Below are 20,431 nucleotides of genomic sequence, written 5' to 3'. Positions count from 1 at the left end.
TTAATTCTCAGGAAAGTAATTTTTCTGTCAAAAGATAGGCACATTTTTTAGACAACATACACATTCTGCCAAACTGCTCAAAAGAAAAGTTGTACAACCACAAGAAAAAAAATTTTTTGGTAATTATGTGTGGTGATGGATATTAACTAGACTTAATACGGTAATCATTTCACAACATACATACATAGCAAATCATTATGTTGTATACCTAAAGCTGTTACACAGTTATATGTCAATTATATCTCATTTGAAAAAGATTGTATCACTTTAATCTTTTACTCCTAGTTTATGAGGTTTCCAATTTCTCCACACCCTTAACATCAGTGAAAATCACCACTTTTAACGGATTTTTGCAAACTGGAAAAGCAAATTTCATTATGCATCAAGAATACTGACCCATTGTCTATGATATACATTGAGAAATTTCATCCTTTGTACTATTTCATTTTCTTAATAGCTCTTCTAGACATATTCTAGACACAGAGAATATTTTAATTTGTATTGAGTAATTCTCAATAAAACCCATTTTATTTGTTGAATTTTTATCATTGTTCTTTTGTCTCAGAACTTAAAAATCTAACTGCATTACCTACAAGCTTCCTTAGAATTTGTTTTTTGGACATAACCATTTATTTATAAATATTCATAAAAATAAGTGTGTTTGTTCATTCAACAAACTTTATTGGTCCAATAATAAAGTACCATGTCAGACGGCAGAAAAGTAAAAGGTATACAAGATGCTTCCAGAATTGGTGTTCCATTATGTACCTTTTGTCTGTCCTTCTTAAACAAATGTCAACAACAAAAAACATTGTCTTCATTTATTCAATAAGTATTTCAATGCCTATCGCAATTTTCACAGTTTATAAAACTTTTACACAACCATTATTTTAGTTAATACCTCCAAGGATGTTATGAAGAATCAAGGCTAGTGTCAATTTAAAAAGGGGGCAAATTAGCCCAAACAAGGTAAAAGCAATATTCAGGATTACTCATTCACCTTCTGATGGACAGCTGGTGCCTCCCTATCAATTTTTCATTCTTAAACATAAAGCCAGGCATATATTGAAATAACTGGAATATTTAAAATGCTATGACTAAATACAAATGTAAGGTACTACTGAGGGAAGAGTAGTAGAGATGAGGAGATGCTTCCTCCTGTCTGTGCATTCTGTCTTTCCCAGACCATTCCCTGTACTTGAGTAATAAATCTTAGTGACTAATTATTTTGCAGGCTGATGGCTAAGCATAACCTTTGTCTTTGGGTCACGTGGTTTCCCTGCTAAATGTCTGCTAAGGATGCCCAAGCACAGATAGATTAGTTTACTGAGTATGTGTGAGACACTGTCCTCCCAAAGAGAGAAATCAAGTCTCTGTGGGGACAGCTGAAGAAAGCCCCTAACAGGCTGAAATCATGGACATCTAACCTCGAGTTCGTGTTGAAAGTGTTAGCGATAAAGAAAAGGAACTGGTCCTCTGTATTACAGAGAAGTACATTTTCTCCAAGAATATTGTGCAGTGTGGCTGTGACCTTCACCATCTCCTTACCTGATTTCAGGTGTGACGATCTCTGCTGCCAGACTATCTGAAGATTCCTGACTTCCCAGAGGCATTAACCCTGTATACAAACAAGCATGGGTGCAAGGTTAAGAGAGGGCACAGCTACCTCCTTTAGTTCCTATATGAACCCCTACTTTGAGCATTCATTTTAACAGCTAAAATCTTTAATTCAAGTAAAAAACCATGTCACAGTTGCCTTACATGATTGCCTTACAACATTATTATTATATCATTTTAACACTTTTTAAGTGTACAATTGAGTGGCACTAAGTCCCATGTTGGCGCTAAGGCACTATGTTGTGGAACCATCACTACTATCTATTCCCAAACTCTTTCATCACTCAAAACGTAAATTCTGGAACCATTAAGCAGTAACTCCCCATTACTTTCTCCCTCAGCTCCTCGTAACTTTAATTCCAATTTCTGTCTGTCTAAATGAATTTGCCCATTCTAGACACCTCACACCAACATTTGTCCTTTTGTGCCTGGCTCACTTCACCTAACATAATGTTTTCAATATTCATCTATGTTGCACCATTTATCACGACTTCATCTCTTTATATGGCCAAATAATAACCCATTATACATACATATCACATTTTCTTTATCCATGTATCTGTCTATGGACACATGGGTTGTTCCCACCTTTTGGCTATTGTGAATAATGCTGCTATGAACATTGGTATACCAGGATGTGGTTGAGTCCTTGCTTTGATTCTTTTGTATATACACTTAGGAATGGAATTTCTGGATCATATGGTAACTTTTTAAAGAACCACCAAACTCTTCCGCAGTGGCTGACCCATTTTACGTTCCCACCAGCAAGGCAAGAGGGCTCCGACTTCTCCACACCCTCACCAACACTTGTTACTTTCCTTTTTTTTTCTTTTTTGATAGTAGCCATCCTAATGGGTGTGAAGTAGTATCTCACTGCGGTTTTGCTTTGCATTTCTCTAATGACTAATGATGTTGAGCACTGTTTCATGTGCTTACTGGCCATTTGTATATCTTCTTTGGAGAAATGTCTATTCAAGTCCTTTGCTTGCTTGTGAACTGCAAAGGACTTTTGCGGGTTTTTGTTGTTGTTGTTGAATTGTAGAAGTTCTTTATACACTCTGGACATCAATCATCTATCAGACAAATGATTTGCAAATATTTTCTCCCATCTTGTGGGTTGCCTTTTCACTCTGCTGATAGTGTTCTTTGATACACAAAAGTTTTTAATTTTGATGAAGTCCAATTTACCCATAATTTTTGTTGCCTGTGCTTTTGGTATCAATTCCAAGGAATCACTGCCAAATCCAACATCATGACGATTTTCCTCTGTTTTCTTTTTAAAATTTTATAGCTCTAGCTCTTACATTTAGGTCTCTGATCCATATTGAGTTCCTTTTTTGTATATGGTGTAAGGGTCCAACTTCATGCTTTTGGATGTGGACATACAGTTTTCCCAGCACAATCTGTTTGAAAGACTTTCCTTTCCCCCATTAAGTGGTCTTGACACTCTTGTTGAAAATCAATTTATTGCATATGTGAGGGTTTATTTCTAGGCTCTCTATTCTACTCCATTGGTCTATATATCTGTCCTTATACCTATACATACTGTTTTGATTACTCTAACTTTATACTAAGTTTTGAAATCAGGAAGTATGAGTGCTCAAGCTATTTTTTTTTTCTTTTTCAAGATTGTTTTGGCTATTCAGGATCCCTTGAGAGTCCATATAAATTTTAGTCTGAGTTTTTCTATTTCTGCAAAAAATGCTGTTGGTATTTTGATAAGGACTGCACTGAATCTGTAGGGTTTTTTTAAATATAAATTTATTTTATTTATTTATTTATTTTTGGCTGCGTTGGGTCTTCATTGCTGCGCGCGGGCTTTCTCTAGTTGCGGTGAGTGGGGGCTACTCTTGGTTGTGGTGGGCGGGCTTCTCATTGCGGTGGCTTCTCTCGTTGCAGAGCATGGGCTCTAGATGCACAGGCTTCAGTAGTTGTGGCTCACGGGCTCTAGAGCGCAGGCTCAGCAGTTGTGGCTCATGGGCTTACTTGCTCTGCGGAACATGGGATCTTCCCAGACCAGGACTCGAACCTGTGTCCCCTGTATTGGCAGGCGGATCCTTAACCACTGAGCCACCAGGGAAGCCGCCTGTGGATTGTTTTTGGTAGTACTGTCATCTTAACAATATTAAGTCTTAAATGAACATGGGATATCTTCCCATTTAGGTTTTCTTTAATTTCTTTCAGCAGTGTTTTGTAGTTTTCAAGGTACAAGTGTCTCCCTGGTTAGATTTATTCCCAAGTATTTTATTCTTTTTAATCCTATTGTAAATGGAATTGTTTTCTTAATTTACTTTTCATATTGTTCATTGTTAGTGTATAGAAACGTAACTCATTTTTGTGGGTTAATTTTATATCCTGTAAATTTGCTGAATTCATTTTATTAGTTCTCACAGCTTTGTGTGTGTGTGTGCGTGTGTAATTTTTAAAGGGTTTCAACATATAAGATCACATCATCTGCAAACAGAGATGATTTTAGTACTTCCTTTCCAATTTAGATTTTTTTTTCTTTGTCTAATTGCTCTGGCTAGAAGATCCTATACTACATTGAACAGAAGTGTAGAAGTGCTGGTAGCAGGCATCATTGTCTTATTCCTGATCTTAGAGGAAAAGCTTTCGGTCTTTCACCACTGAGTATGAAGTTAGTTGTGGGTTTTTCATATGGCCTTTATCATGTTGTAGAAGTTTCCTTTCTAGTTCTCCTCCTAGTTTATTGAGTTTTTTATGATGAACGGGTGTTGGATTTTGTCAGTTGCCTTTTCTGCATCAGTTGATATGAACATGTGGTTTTTTCCCTTCATTCTATTAATGTGGTATATACTACACTGATCTCTATGTCTTTCCATATGTGAGTTTCATGCTGTTCAGTTACAGTAGTTTTATAGTAACTTTTGAAATCAGGATGTGTAAGTTCTCCAACTTTTTATTTTTTAAGATTTTTTTTTTTGGTTATATAGTGGCTCCTTTGTATTTTTATATAAATTGTAGAATCAGCTTGTCAATTTCTACAAAAAAGTCTGCTGAGAATTTGATTGGGATTGCATTGAATCTTTAGACCAATATGAAGACAACTGTAGTCTTAACTATAGTGCTTTTTCCAACACCTGAATGTGGAATGTCTTTACATTTATTTAGATCTTTAATTTATCTTAGTAATGATTCATAGTTTTCAGCGTAGAAGTCTTGCATTTCTTTGTTAAACGTATCTCTAAGCAGTTTATTCTTTATCATACTATTATAACTTCATTTTCAGATTGTATACTACTAGTACATAGAAATATAATTGGTATTTGTATACTGATCTTGTATATTGAGACCTTGCTGAACTCATTTATCAGATCTACGATTTTTTAACATCCTCTTTTCCTTTCTGGATGCCCTTTATTTCTTTTTCTTGCCTGATTGCACTGGCTAGAACCTCCATGTTGAATAGAAGTGGCAAGACTAAACAGCCTTGCCTTGTTCCTGATCTTAGGGAAAAGCATTTAGTCTTTCATCATTAAGTATGAGGCCAGCTGTAGGATTTTCACAGACGTCCTTTACTAGGCTGCAGAAGTTTCCTTCTATTCCTAGATTGCTAAGAGTCTTTATCATGACATTTACAAAACAGAAACAGACTCACAGACTTGGAGAACGAACTTATGGGTACCAAAGGGGAGAGTGGGGGGGGTGATAAATTAGGAGTTTGGGATTGGCAGATGCAAGCTACTGTGTATAAAACAGATAAACAACAAGGTCCTGCTGTATAGCACAGGGAAGTACATTCAATATCTTGTAATAAACCATAATGGAAAAGAATATGAAAGAGAATGTACATAAATGTATAAATGAATCACTTTGCTGTCCACCAGAAACTAACACAACATTGTAAATTAACCATACTTCAATTAAAAAAAATTTTTGAAAAAAGAGTGTTTATCATGAATGGTGCCACCTACTTTTTTAACTTAATGATATAACATACCCAGCCCTCCACGTCAGGCGTATATAAGATATACTTCTTTCTTTTTAATGGCTCTGAAGTATACAGTTGAATGAGAATGCCATTCCTGTACTGCTGGTTCTAAATTTCACTATTACAAATGATGTTTTAGTTCATAGGGTAAATTTTTAGAGCAAAAATGCTAGCTCAAGGATATATACATGAGGGACTTTCCCTGGTGGCGCAGTGGTTAAGACTCTGTGCTCCCAATGCAGGGGGCCCGGGTTTGATCCCTGGTCAAGGAACTAGACCCCACATGCATGCCGCAACTAAGAGTTTGCATGCCACAACTAAGGAGTGCGCATGCCACAACTAAGGAGCCTGCCTGCCGCCACTAAGACCTGGTGCAACCAAATAAATAAATATTAAAAGAAAAAAAGGATATATACACGAATAAGGTTTAAAGGTAATAAAGAAACATGTGAAAGCTTACATAAGATGGCCTCCATTTTCTTGATGATACAGGAGCTAAGAATCAAAGCATTAAGGTTCAAGGCTAGATTCTCAAAATTTTGGGAAAACTCATGTAGAATTGACTAGAGATACATGAAAGGACTACCAAGCAGCAACAAGGATCCAATTATGATCAGAAATAATTTGTTTTTTGGTGAGGACAGTCAAGAAAGATGCATAATTTTCTCAAAAGCAAAAATAAGCAAGTGGAACTACATCAAACTAAAAAGCTTCTGCACAGCACAGGAAACCATGAAACAAATGAAAAGGCAACTTACCAAATGGAAGAAAATATTTGCAAATCAGTTATCTGATCAGGGGTTAATATCCAAAATATATAAAGAACTCATATAACTCAATAGCAAAAAAACCCAAACAATCCAATTAAAAAATGGGCAAAGGATCTGAATAGACATTTTCCCAAAGAAGACATACAAATAGCCAACAGGTACATGAAAAGAGGCTCAATATCACTAATCACCAGGGAAATACAAGTCAAAACCACAATGAGCTATTACTTCACACTTGTTAGAACAGCTATTATTAAAGAGACCAGAAATAACAAGCGTTGGTAAGGATGTGGAGAAAAGGGAGCCCTTGCGCCCAGTTGATGAGAACGTAAATCGGTACAGCCACTATGGAGAAGAGAGCTGGGGCGTGGGGGTGGGCTAAATGGGTGAAGGGGGTCTAAAGGTCCGAACTTCCAGGTATAAAATAAATAAGTCACGTGGATGTAATGTATAGCATGGTGTACATAATAATACAGTATTGTATATTTGAAAGTCACTAAGAGAGTAGATCTTAAAAGTTATCACAAGAAAAAAATGTTTTTCAACTATGTATGGGGACAGATGTTAGCTAACTAGACTTACTATAGCGACCATTTTGCAATACATACAAATATCGAATCATATTGTACATGTGAAACTAAGAGTATAATATTATATGTCAATTATACCTCAGTAAACAAAAAAGAAAAGGAAAAAACCAGAAAGATACATAATTTTCTTTAGCTGGCCTGGGTAATCTGGAGTACAGAATAAAACTAATTAGGGCTTGAAATAAGTCAAGAGGATAAGGAAAGACAGTGGTGATGAGAACACAGTTGAAATGGCTGGTATGCAGGCTGGGTGAGCTGGAAAAGGCGGTGGTCAGGAGACGATCAGCAGAGACTACAGAGGGGGCTGAAGGTGGATGGAGCAAATGAGCAGGTTTGGTAGAAGGAGTGAGGAGAGGAAAAGGAGGCTGTAGTCAGAGGAAAAGAAAAATTCTAGTCTCAGGTAACTGAAAAGCCAAGGGCTGGTAGTCGGAGTGGGAGTGGACAGAGGGTGAAGCTGTATAAGTCAGCAACCAGGTCCTGCATCCCTCGAGTGGTAGAAGGTAAACCTCAGCTAAGTGCTGCTCCTTTCCTGTGAGAAGGAGAAGGTTTCTACTTTGGATGTTAAGTCCCTTAGTGAATTGATACCCACCTCACATCTCAGCCGAGAAAAATCACTGATTTAGAAAGTCTGATATACTTTTAAAGAGGTCACTAAAAACTTTTCAGGTTTATTATTAACAGAGATGATTTAACAAATGTTTATGCTTTTGATTTAATAAAACCCAAACATTTAAATATAATTAAAATTAAAAAGTAGGCAAGTAAATCCAGTCCCGTAACTACAGTCATAAAATCTGCGTAACAGTTCAAAATCTGTATCAATCTCATGGCCTCTTTACCAACTTCAAGTTCTCGTCTTTGGCGCAATCATCTTAAAATGAATCTAATATTTTTCCTGATACTATCAGAAATAAGTAACCTTGCTTGGGCTACTGAAATGTTGTTACCTTGAGTTGTGAGCTGCCCTTCTTGAGCCTGAACACAACGAAGCTCTTCGATGGTTTCCTTCAGAGAATCCCTTTCTGTTCTTAACCTCTGCAGGGACATTAAGAATGAGGAAAGTTAGCTTCAAGCTTTATGAGTTTACTCATCAGTGGTCTTTGCCTTACCTAACAGAATGATAAACAGTGGTGAACATGGACATGTTACACCTTTTGACCTTCTACAGAAAGATCACAGAAGGAAACGATTACACGATGTTTTTCCCGTTTAACAATACTAAGTATCTACTATGTGCAAGGTAGGATCCTATCCAGTTAGTCATAAGAAACAAAACCACCTACTCCATCTTTAACAATGAGTACCTTATTATGTAAATAACTTTCTTTTCATGAAACAGATCAAACAACATAAATCACGACAAACTAAAAGTATTTTAAAAAGCTTCAAAATATGCTGAAATATTCATAAATCATGACAAAGTAAAAATATTTTAAAAAGCTTCAAAATATCCTGAACAACAACAAAAAGAACTGTGTCTTCCTACAGAAAACAGAAAAGCTACATAAATTTCTAGAAAGTCACAAGCAAGACGAAGGAAAAGAAGCAACAGTGGTAGAAAAGTTAAATATATAAAAAAGAAATTAGAATAGCAATCTTTTATTTTAGATCTATTTCTGAAACACAAACATAAATCTTCTATAATTTAAAAAAATACAGGATCTCAAATTTTCAGATTTATAAATAGAAGAAATTAATGTAGGCAAAACATGAATTAAATATCATTTTCTTAATCTCAGCACTGCTCAAAACCAAAACGCCTAATATATATACTCACATCCTTTTCTTTTTGAAGACTGTCAACTTTTTCTTTTAGCCGCTTATATTCAAAATCTAATTTATCTGCTTTCTTCGATTCTTCAGATAATCTATTTTGCAGTTCTACTACCTGTATAGAAAGGTACCATTAATTTTTATATTTTGAAACATTAGAAATTATTATTATTTTCTTCTACAGATCTGTGAAAATTCTCTCCCCCAAAAATACTCAAAAAAATACACATGATACAGGAGCCTAACCCAATGGACAGAATGAGGTACAAAAATCTGCCCAGATACTATGGGTTCTAAAACCAGATCATCCAGAGGAACAAACGTTCAAAACTATGAAAACCTACAGGACTTCCACTTCCTGTAACACAGGAAACTTCAGTCTGGAAACCCTTTTAGCGTGAAGCAAAAGAAATGCTAGGGGAAAAGAATACAACTGCATCGCTAGGCTTATAACAAAGTAAGGGAAATCCTCAGGGGTTAAAAGTGGAGCAGGAAGTTTGTGAGGACGCTATGGGCAGTGTGAGATGCCACCTGGCAATACCAGGAACCCAGGCCTTTAAAATTATCGGGAGACAGGTTGCTGTTAAACTACCTTGGACTCTAAAAGGTGGTGAGTCAGTAAACAGGTAGGTTAGGAAAAAAAAATCCATCAGCTGGCAAAATCAATAAGGAAACTTGCCCATCTTAAAGTGAGTGTTCTGGGTTTTAAAAAGTGTAACTTGAAAATGTGTAACCACAGCCTGCAAATGCATGGATTTGTGCTTGAATTTTTACCACATGCCTTGTCTGGCAAATCCTAAGCCAAGCAATTAATTTAAAGTCGTCCTGATTGGTAATGCTGTGGAAAATCTGGCATAAGAAAAACATACATTGTCTGGAGGAACACAACCTCAACCAGGTCCCCAGTATTCCCAAAGGTAAAGATGAGCCAAATGACAAAGCAAAATCTAAAATTACAAAAGTCTTAAAGAAATAATACACTACGAACAACAGTCAGCAGAAAAACATTAACAGCACTAACAACAATAAAATAGTAGAATGAGACCTCTAAAGATTTCAAATTGGAGTTATCAGACATAAAATACTAGGTTTAATACCTAAAGAAATTAAATAAAGAAATCTAAATTATAAAAGGAATAAAAGACCACCAAATATGATCAAGCAGGTTTGAAAGAGCACCCAAAGAGAAACTGCAGAAAGAAAAATATTATACTGAAAAATGAAATATATTAAGCTGCAGATCAGAAACAGATAGACTATTAGTGTATTACGCAATTTCACTACAATAATTGTAGGTGTAGATTTCTTTTTTATTTATTCTGTTTGTAATGCACTGTTAATACTAAATCTGGTGTCCTTCATCAATTCTGAAAAATGTTCAGCCATTCTTTCCTTCAAATAATGTCCTACAATTCTTTCTGTTCTTTCCTCTGGAACTCTAATTAAATCATTTCTTATTTTAATTTTATACCCTTTAATCACATTTACAGTTTCTTTGGGCTACATTTATTTTTGGTAATTTCTCAGTCCAACTTTGTTATATGTTGAAAATTTTCATAATGAAATGTTGGGAAAAAATGTATTCACCAAAAAAAACCTGCCAGACATTCATGGTGTACAGGGTTGCTCTACTAAAACTTCTCTAATTTATTATATTAAGCTAGTACAATTTTGATGCCAAAATCAGAAGACAAGGAAAGCACGAGACAGAAAAATTTAAGTAAACAAATCATAGAGGCAAAATATTCCAAGTAAAATGAACAAAGCAAATCTAACAATGTGAAACCACAAATTAATCTGCTATGACTAAACTAAGTTTATCTCAGGAATGCAAGGATGGTTTAAACATAGAAATCCATTAATATAATTCATCAGATTAATAGAAAGGAGAAGCAGCACAGGAGTCTCTGAATAGGTGTAGCTGATTAAATTCAATATCCATTTAAGATAAACACCTGTGCAAATTAGGAATACAATGAAATTTTGTTATCCTAATGAAAGGTGGCTACAAAACCTATAGCAATCCTTATAACATACTGGTAAAACATTTAAAGCATTGTGTATAAAATCAACAAGAAATGGTTGCCTATTATTATTGCTTCTATTCAAGGCTGTACTAAAGGTCAGTCATGTTGATTAAGAAGAAAAAAAGGGTATGCCATAGAAAGAAACAAAATGGCTTTTATTTGTACAAAATATGACTTCTGCCAAAAGAACTAACAGACATTATTAGAAATAATATGGGAATTTGGCAAGATTGTAAAATCAACATATAAAAACCAATTTAATCACATAAATGAGCAACACACTGAAAATGGTATCTTTTCTTTTTCTAACTGCATTTACAAAAGCAACCAAATACATAAAGTACCTAAGAGTAACTATAACAAAATATGTGCATGATATTTATAAGAAAATTATAAAACTTAATTGAAAGACACTGAAGATCTTAATAAATGGAAAGATGCTATATTCATTGATAGGAACATTTACTGTCATAAAGATGTCAATTCTCCCTAAACTGATCAACAGATTCAATGTAATTCCAATTTCCAAAGATTTTGGGTTTAAAGGGAACGGAAAGGTCTAAGAATAGACAAACAATTTTGAAAAAGAACAGGGTGCGGGTATCTGTACTACCCAAATATCAAAATTACTGAAGATCTATAGATGATAAGAGTGTTCTGGTGTTAGAGTAGACAAACAGACCAATGAAACAGAAGAGATTGCCATAAACAAACCCACATATAACATGGTAACTTTAGATATATGATAAGATAGAATTGCAGGGCACTGCAGAAGAGACTGATTATTAAATAAAAGCTGCTAGGTTGACTGGTTGTCCGCAAAGACGAAAAATATCAAATGGATCCCTACTTCACACCCTATATGAAAATCAATTTCTTGTGGATTAAAGACCTAAATGTACAAAACAAACTTTAAACCTCTGTAAAGAAAACAGAGATTAGTGTTACATCTTTATGTAGGAAATGACTTCTTAACTGAGACATAAAAAGCACAAATCATACACCTGAAAGTAACAAAACATTGTAAATCAACTATACTCGAATAAAATTTTTTTTAAAAAGCACAAATCATAAAGAAAAAGGTATTTAAAGTTCATCATGTTAAAATTATCAATCTCAAAAAAAGTAAAAGGACAGGTCACAGACTGCTAGGAAATAAATACAACATGTGACAAAAGATTAATACCAGGAACAAATAAAGAACTTTCAGAATCAATAAAAGAAATAATCCAACTTTAAAAATGAATAAAAGATAAAAATAGGCAATTCACAAAAGAAATGTGATCAGTAAATATATTTGCAATTAGGGTAACGCAAAGTATAATCATGAGGAGACATCATTTCAAATCCATCCTTCAAATGGCAAAATTTCAAGTCCGATAATACTATGTGTTGGTGATGATGTGGAGCAACAAGAGTTCATACAAACTGCCTGCTGGTGATAAAATCACAGTGGAGGACAATTTGGCAATATCTAATTAAATGAGGACTCTCTAAGGAAGATATTCCACATAGTTGTAAAACTTCCACACATGTATCGAAGAGGACATGTTCAGTACTATTCACAGTGGCCTTTCTTGCAATATTAAAGAAAAAGACAAAACATCCTATATGTCCTTCTCCAGAAAAATGGATAAATGTGGTATTGTCACTCAACAGGATACTACAGATTGGTACAAGTGAATGGGATAAAGCTACAACTATCAACAAAACAAATCTCACAAATACCACTGAGCAAAAGCAAATCGCAGAAGAGAACTTTCACTATATCATTACATAAAGTTTTGAAATGTCAAAAGTGTTATTAAGTTTTTAGGGATACACACACACATATATGTATGTGTGTGTGTATGTGCAGCGAAAGAATAAAGAGATGCGTAGGAACAAAAACCACAAAATAGGCTAGTGGTTACTGCAATGAGGAGGGGGGAGAGTGTTTTGTTTATTAAGCATGGATACTTATTGTATTATTTTTTTACTTTTGTGTATTTCTCAAGTATTACACAATAAATTAAAAATAATAAATAATAAAAGGATCTGCTATACAGACCAATCAATAAACCCTGGATAAGAACTAAGTTTCATAGGTGAAAAACCGAAAACCACGAAAACAAGTCAGGGGACTCTGATAAGCCAGCGTTACACTGGAGAGCTCAGCTGAAAACGGCGTTAAGAAATTGTGCTGCTCTCCTTACCTGTCTCTTATACGTCTCGAGTTGACTTCGAGCTGCGTTGGCTTTTCTCAGCTCCTCCTCTAGGCTAACTGTGTTCTGCATATACATAGTATTCTTCTCTTCTAAGAGTTTAACCTGCCGCCTCAAATCACCAAGATCTTCTAGCTTCTTTTTATATGATTCCACTTGGCCTTCTAGTTTAGACACTTTATCAGAAGAATGTCTAGAATGAGATGGGAAACCAGAAATCACAAACACATCCGCAATGGTAAAGCTGCTGTAGACAGTGCTAAACCAAGCGGATTGCCAGGAAGTAACACGTTCTAATGAAATTATAAGACCAAAGGTGAGTCCAGCTTAGTTTTTTGTGCAGGTTCAAAAGTATGACCAAAATTACAGCAAAATTTATAATAGACAACATTATAAAATTTAAGGAATGCAAGTAAGAGGGGGTAGCCGACAGAGTCACATGTAGCACAGAAGCAAAATAAATTGTACACTGTCCAAATAATTTGGCAATTAGGTTATTAGTGACCGGAGGAACAGCTGTTTTGGTGGAGCCATGGGGCAGGTGGTGGTGTATTTTAGTGGGTTAAGGAAAGAATGTAAACTTTACCTTGTGTAATCTAAATTTGTTCTGGAGGGCAGGAGAGAATAATAGGTCTCTCACTTTTTCTAAGATAAGAGGGACAGAAACATACAAATGTATGCTAAGGAGGCAGATTCAAATGTGAAGGGAAATGATAACTGATGTAGCACAGTCCCTGCAGAAGCAAGACGGGTTGAGACCCAGAGCATTGAAGGAGTTAGCACTGGACAGGAGGACGAGTAACAGGTCTGCACGCTAGAAGCAAAAGAGAAAAGATGGGCGGGCGCGAATGCAGGAGACACAGCACATGGAGGGTCCATAGGTCATGGCCTCGTTCCTCAATGCAGGAGACAATGCCGTCTACTGAGACTGAAGCACAGGAGAGGTGTGGTGGGGGGCAGTCAGCTGAGAAGAGTTATGAAAATACGTAGCAGCTATGAGAGAAACGGGGGACAGAGCAATCTACGGATGAGCAGTAGAACAGTGGACCAGTGGGAGAGGCCCACACGGATGGGCAACAGAGTGGTGGACCAGTGGGAGGAGCCCACACGGATGGGCAGTAGAGTGGTGGACCAGTGGGAGGGGCCCACATGGATGGGCAACAGAGTGGTGGACCAGTGGGAGGGGCCCACACGGATGAGCAGTAGAGTGGTGGACCAGTGGGAAGGGCCCAGTAGAGAGTAAGATCACTAGTCTGCAGTAGGACAAAACTACCTCACTATGTGATCGTCCCTGTTTATTCTCAGCATTCAAAGAGCAGACGCATAAAACATAGACGGTTGGAATGATCCAACAGAGGACAGATTACACAAGCAGAATGGTGCAGAAACGAGGTGGCAGGGAGTGAGGTGCCCAGTGAGAGAACAGTTGAGTCCAGCAAGGAAATGAGCCATGTGTGTGGGTGTGACGGTATCCAAGAAAGAGAAAGAGCAAAAGTGACTGGAGGACGCAAAATTATAAAGAACAGGAGTAGTAATAAGAAAAGCTCAGAGCTACGCAAGTATGAAGTGGTGGCCAGAGGTTAATTTCTATTTAACAAACATTTATATACAGCATTTATTTGCCAGATACTGTTCCAAGTGCTTACAAATACCCCCTCACTGAACTCCACATGTCAGTCTGAGGTAGGTATGTGTGTTATTTCCATTTTACGGATGAGAAAATGGTTCCACAGAGGTTGACTAAACGGCAGCACTGGGATCTGAACCCATCTTCCTGTGCTCAAAGACCCTAGAGTCTGTAACGTCGGTGGCAGAACTGTTCTGGGGGGTCACAGGTGTGAGACTCTACAGAGATGGGGAGGTTGTTTACCTAAGAACGTCTATTTCATCTTTTAGAGACTGAGCATCATCTGCCAAAGTGGTCAGTTCATCGTTCTGCTGCCGAAGTTCAGACATCTCCTTCTGTAACTCTTCACAGCGTATTCGATAGTCATCTTTGGCTGCTTCCAGTCTGTAACCGAAACAAAATAGACCAAGAAAGCACTATTTACTGTCTAACAATTCTCCTTAGAACAGGAAAAGTAAGTAAAAAACATGAAAATAAATTCTTCTTGGATTTGTCTCCTACTTTTGTGACCATACACTGTACTTCCAAGTTTTAACTATCCTGGAAACGGATTCTACTGCTCCAAGACTTGCAGAAAGGTAACAATGGATCGCCATTCCTCTACTCAGAAAGTTAGACACCAAAATATAGCAGCTATAATTTATTTAAAGTTTTATTTTCAATGATGAAATTAACACATATTCCTTTTGGAAATTCACAAGATGCAGAAAAGCAAAGAAGATAAAAATTATGCATGGCTCTAGACAGATACCTACTGTTAACATTTTTGGAGTATAACCTCCAGTCTGATTTCTATTCATAGATCTTTTCCCCCCAAAATATGGATAATATTGTTCCTAATTTATATTAATTTGTTTTGTTTAACATACATCCTTCCTTTGGATTTAAAAGATTCTTTCTCATGTCACAGATATTTATCATTGATTATTTACTTCTAATTTTATTTATGTAAGTAATGTACAGAAATTCTTAATTTTTATGTAATTCAATTGATGAATCTTACACTTTATAGTTTCTACTTCTGTTTTTAAATTTTTTTTTAACTTTTTATTTTACGTTGGGGTATAGCCAGTTATCAATGTTGTGAGGGTTCCAGGTGCCCAGAAAAGTGACTCAGCCATACATATATAGGTATTCATTCTCCCCCAAACTGCCCTCCCATCCAGGCTGCCACACAACACTGAGCAGAGTTCCCTGTGCTGTAAAGTAGGTCCTTGTTGGTTACCCATTTTAAATACGACAGTGTGTGTACATGTTGATCCCGAACTCCCTAACTATCCCTTCCCCCCACCCTTTCCCCCTGGTAACCGAAAGTTCTCTAAGTCTATGAGTCTGTTTCTGGTTTGTAAGTGAGTTCATTTGTATCATTTCTTTTTAGATTCCCCATATAAGTATAGTTTCTACTTCTAATGTGCAATTATAACTTTTTTTTCCCTTCTAGTTCTTTGTTTTCTGTTAGTATTTATACAGTTTCATTTTTAACATTAACGTTTTCAATTTCCCTGGAATTCATTTGGGTATATGATGTAATACAGGAATCTAACTTTTCCTGCCAAAATACCTACCAACCATTCCAAAACTGTTTAACAAATAATTTAACCTTTCCCTACTGATTAGAAAACTCCATCTTTATCACATTACGTAGTTTTATATATACTTGGACTGGTTTCTGGATCTTCATTTGTGTCACTGGTGTCTATTTTGCTGCATTGGTACCAAGCTATTTTCATTAGTATATTAGTACTTGGGTGTGGCAAGTACTCCCTCATTATACTTTGTTCTCAAAACATTTTGGGAATCTCTTGTTCATTGATACTTCTAGATGAACATAAAATTTGAATTGGAATCAAGTTCAAATTATATGTTAAGGAAAAAATGGCATTCTTATAATGTTCCATTAAAAACACCTAAAAGTATGTTCTCTCTCTCCATACAGTATTATGTTTTATGTATAACTTAGAAGTTTTTGTCATCTAACTCCTTCATATTACTTAAATATTTTTTTTATTCTTCACTTAAATACTTATAAATGGAAGTTTTCCCTGATGATACTAACTAGTTATTGGTAAAAAAACTTATGACCTACGCAGCAGTCTTACATTACCCTCTCCCTGTTAAATGTTTATTGGTTCTAAGAAATTTTGAGTTAATTCTCTTATATTTTCTGGGTGGACACACATATTATCTACAAATAATCATCATTTATTGATACTTTTTGTCTTCCCAATATTTTAATCTCATTTCTTTTTCTTATTTCATTTTCTAGAAAAGTATTAACAGCAAAATCTTATATAGCATCTATGTGCCAGGCAATATTCTCAAAATACTTTATATATATTAACTCATTTAATGCTCACGACAATTCTAGAAGGTAGATAATACTATTAGACCATCTTATAGTAGAGAAAATGGGGGCATGCCCAAGGTTACACAGCTAATAAGTGGCAAAGCCAGGATTTTTAGAATGTCTAGAAAAACGTCAAATAATAGATTAATACTCATCCTCATTTCATTCTTAACTTTACTGAGAATTTCATGTACCAAGCTTATTTTATATTTTTCTTTCTCCTTTAACTTATGGATTGGAGGAGTTATAATACATTTAATAGTTACTGTAATAGATTTTTTTTTTTTTGTAATAGATTTAATAATGCTCAACAGGTTAACAATCCTGGGATAAAGCTTACTTTAATACTAGATTGAATTTGCTACTATTTTATTCAGGAATTATTTAAACAATACTCATAAATGACATGTCAGTCATTTGAAAATAATAGTAATAAACCCATTATGTTAATAAAGACAACATACTGTTTATGAAAAATAACTCTATTTTCTAAAACCAAAAAATGCTAAGAGTGGCAATATTTTTTATGTTCTGTGACTCAAATCATCTGAGGTGTATGAAGGAGACCCAGCCAAGCACAGAAATGCGGTTGGAAAAGAGAGGGCCCTGAGGACTCTCTGAGAGGGTCCTCGGATCACACTCTGAACCACAGATGTAGACCATAGGGGATGGATCGTTTTTCTAAGGTTTCTGAGAAGGCTAAGAAAATTTTTTTATTTTTTCCTGTCAAGGCCAAAAAAAAAAAAAAAATGCAGAAAGATTTCATGGGGAAACAAAGGACTGAGTCACTGGACAAGTAAAAAAACCTAACTGATATTCAATTTCTCCCAGTTTTGACAATGAAAATCTATGGCTGGGTAAGAAACAGGCCAGGATATGTTTTCTAGTAAATCACAACACAATATTTTATCATACTGCCAAGTCCTTCAACTTTGGGGTTCTATTTTGTCTTGCAGGACACCAAATTTTTCCTTTTCTTCTTTTCCCTTTCACCATCCAATCGCCAGTGGGCCCTCTTCCTTCTTTTTGGTCTTTTCCTCTCCCAGAAGATGTGTCTGGAAGACTGCCCCTTCACATCAGCTCGCCCTTTAAATAGGCCTGTCTCTATAACCCACGCATCTGGCCTTTATTTTGTGTTTCTTTAAACTGTCCTCTGGAAAGGGCACCAATCTCTAAATTCCACGCCTATGTATTTTTTTGGCACCTGGCCCTTTAAGAAGATACACTTACTTTGAAATCCTATCCCTGCAGTTTGTGATCTAATTTCCTTTTTTGTTTTAAAGTAATTTCCGATTTTGAGTGAACTTAATCTTTCCAGTGACTGCTCCAACTCACTCTCAGGCTCCTTCGCTAGTTCTTCCTCTGTCTCTGATTTTTTTCTCTGTCTGCCTTTACTTGCCTCAGAGTGCCTGGCAGGATGGGGGTGGGCTGGTGTTTGCTTCCTTCCTTTCACTCAGTTATTGTTCAGTTGGGGCATTCTGCCTGCAAGTGACACTGAGGGTGAGCATTGACAGATTTTCCTAAATGTGCAGTTGTTTCATGTTATGTGGGAAGACTTTTGGGAAGTGGCTAATTGCACAGCCTCCTTGGTCTGCAGTTACCCAAAAGTCCTAACACTATATTCTTAACTTTAAAAGACATTACCCTGTGCACCGCAACAAAGAGTAGCCCCCGCTCGCTGCAACTAGAGAAAGCCTGCACGCAGCAACGAAGACCCAACCCAGCCAAAAATAAATAAAATAAAATAAATTTATATTAAAAAAAAAAGACATTACCAAATTTTAAAAAATGAGATCTGAGTGAGTAGTCCCTTACCTGAATGTTTCTTCTTGGAGCTGTTCTAACTGAGTCTGGAGCTGCAGATGCCTTCTTCCTGCTGGACTGTTAGGATCTTCTATAGAATCAGACTGATTCAGCCTTTCCATTAATACCTGATTCTCTGCCAACAGACTACTTTTCTCCTCTTGCAATGCTGCAACCTGTGAGAATATAGGAAGACAGTGGTTATTTTCTCCAATTACACTGGAATCCGCATAATCACTTGTGAATTACCATTACGAATTAAAGCCTGTTTTTAAAGAAGTACAAGCAACCTCCACTTAAAACACTGACATTATTTTGGAATATTGCACAGGCAGAGCGGTACGTAAGAGTAAGCAAGAATTCATTCTTTATTTTACATTTGAAAAGGTAATTCACCAAAGAAGATATGTAATGGCAACTAAGCACACAAAAAGATACTCATGATTAGTCATTAAGGAAATGCAAAATGAAACCACAATGTTATATCCATACACTCACTCCCACTAGAATGCCGAAAATCAGAGAGACTGGCTGTACCAAGTGTTGGTAAAGATGAAAACATATGGGAGCTTCACACACCTGTTCAGCACGTGAAGTGTTCCACAGGCTGTGAAAAACCGGTCCGCATTTTCCTAAAAAATTAAACACGCAACTACCACATAACCCAGACATTTTACACTTGGGTATTTATTTACCAAAGAGAACTAAAAGCTTATGTCCACACAGAGACGTAGAATGTTTATAACAGCTTCATGTGTAATACAGAAAAACAAATGTTTACCAGTAGGTGAATGGATAAATTGCAGCAAATCCATACAACAGAATACTATTTGACAATACAAAAGAATTAACTATTAGTACCGATAACATGAATGAATCTCAAAATAATGAAAGAAGCCAGGCAGAAAAAGAGTACACTGTGTATGACTCCTTTCATGTGCAATTCTAGAAGATAGAAGCAAATCTACAGTGACAGAAAGCAGAGCGGGGACTGGAAGAGGATTACAGGGAGTCATGAGAACTCACTATCCTGATCGTGGTGATGGTTTCACACGTTTATACATGTCAACATGCATCAGAACTGTACACTTTAAAGATGAACAGTTTACTGTATGTCAACTACATCTCAAAAAAATGTAAAAACAGAAGTCGCCTGCCATTTCTGATTCTCCCTCTCCACCCCCACTTTCTCTGGAACTTGTTCCAGTTGGGCTATTGCCCCACCATCCTCAGGATCAGCCGACCTTGGCTTCTGTGGCTCCCAGGACACCTTCCTCTCCTGGTCTGTGTGCCTCCTCTTTACTCCAGTCAAGCCCTCTTCATCTCCCTTTGGCACACGCATGGCTTTTCCTTTCTAAATACACTGATGGCTTCCAGCTTCTGGGCTGTCAACATCATTGATTCACTGACAGCTCGCATGTTTCTATTTCCAGCCGGGAACCCTGCACTGGGTATCACGTCCACCTGGATGTCCACTAGGCGTCTGAATTTAACCTGTCCAGGTGGGACTCTCATTCCCCCCAGCCCCGCCCTCCACTGTCTTCCCCATCTCAGCAATGCTAACTCTGTCCTTCCACTTGCTCAGGCAGGATCCGTCCCATCTCGTCCTCACACCCACGCCCACTCTTTCAGCAAACATCAGCGGCTCTACCTTCAAACGGATTTCAACCACTTCTTACCACCCCTCAGTTCTGATTTAAGCCAACTTAATTTTTGGCCTG

At 36.5% G+C, this 20,431-nt stretch overlaps 1 protein-coding gene across 5 annotated transcripts in view; it reads right to left on the bottom strand.

The window, feature by feature from the left end:
• HOOK3 (hook microtubule tethering protein 3) overlaps window positions 1-20,431 on the bottom strand; it is a 120,823-nt gene that overhangs the window by 50,735 nt on the left and 49,657 nt on the right. For all 5 annotated transcript variants that reach the window (XR_014258143.1, XM_082444225.1, XM_082444226.1 and 2 more), the window contains exons 9-14: window positions 18,723-18,886; window positions 14,804-14,944; window positions 12,925-13,126; window positions 8,707-8,817; window positions 7,877-7,964; window positions 1,549-1,618 (exon numbers count right to left, since the gene is read on the bottom strand). Coding sequence is in view for 4 of the 5 variants with exons in the window: in XM_082444225.1 (XP_082300351.1) it covers window positions 1,549-1,618; window positions 7,877-7,964; window positions 8,707-8,817; window positions 12,925-13,126; window positions 14,804-14,944; window positions 18,723-18,886 (776 nt within the window). In the remaining variant the exon portion in view is untranslated. The remainder of the gene's footprint in view (window positions 1-1,548; window positions 1,619-7,876; window positions 7,965-8,706; window positions 8,818-12,924; window positions 13,127-14,803; window positions 14,945-18,722; window positions 18,887-20,431) is intronic.

Source organism: Balaenoptera physalus, assembly GCF_965194825.1.
Source record: "Balaenoptera physalus genome assembly, chromosome: 21".
Lineage (NCBI taxonomy): Eukaryota > Metazoa > Chordata > Mammalia > Artiodactyla > Balaenopteridae > Balaenoptera > Balaenoptera physalus.
This window is presented reverse-complemented; position numbering and strand designations above follow the sequence as displayed.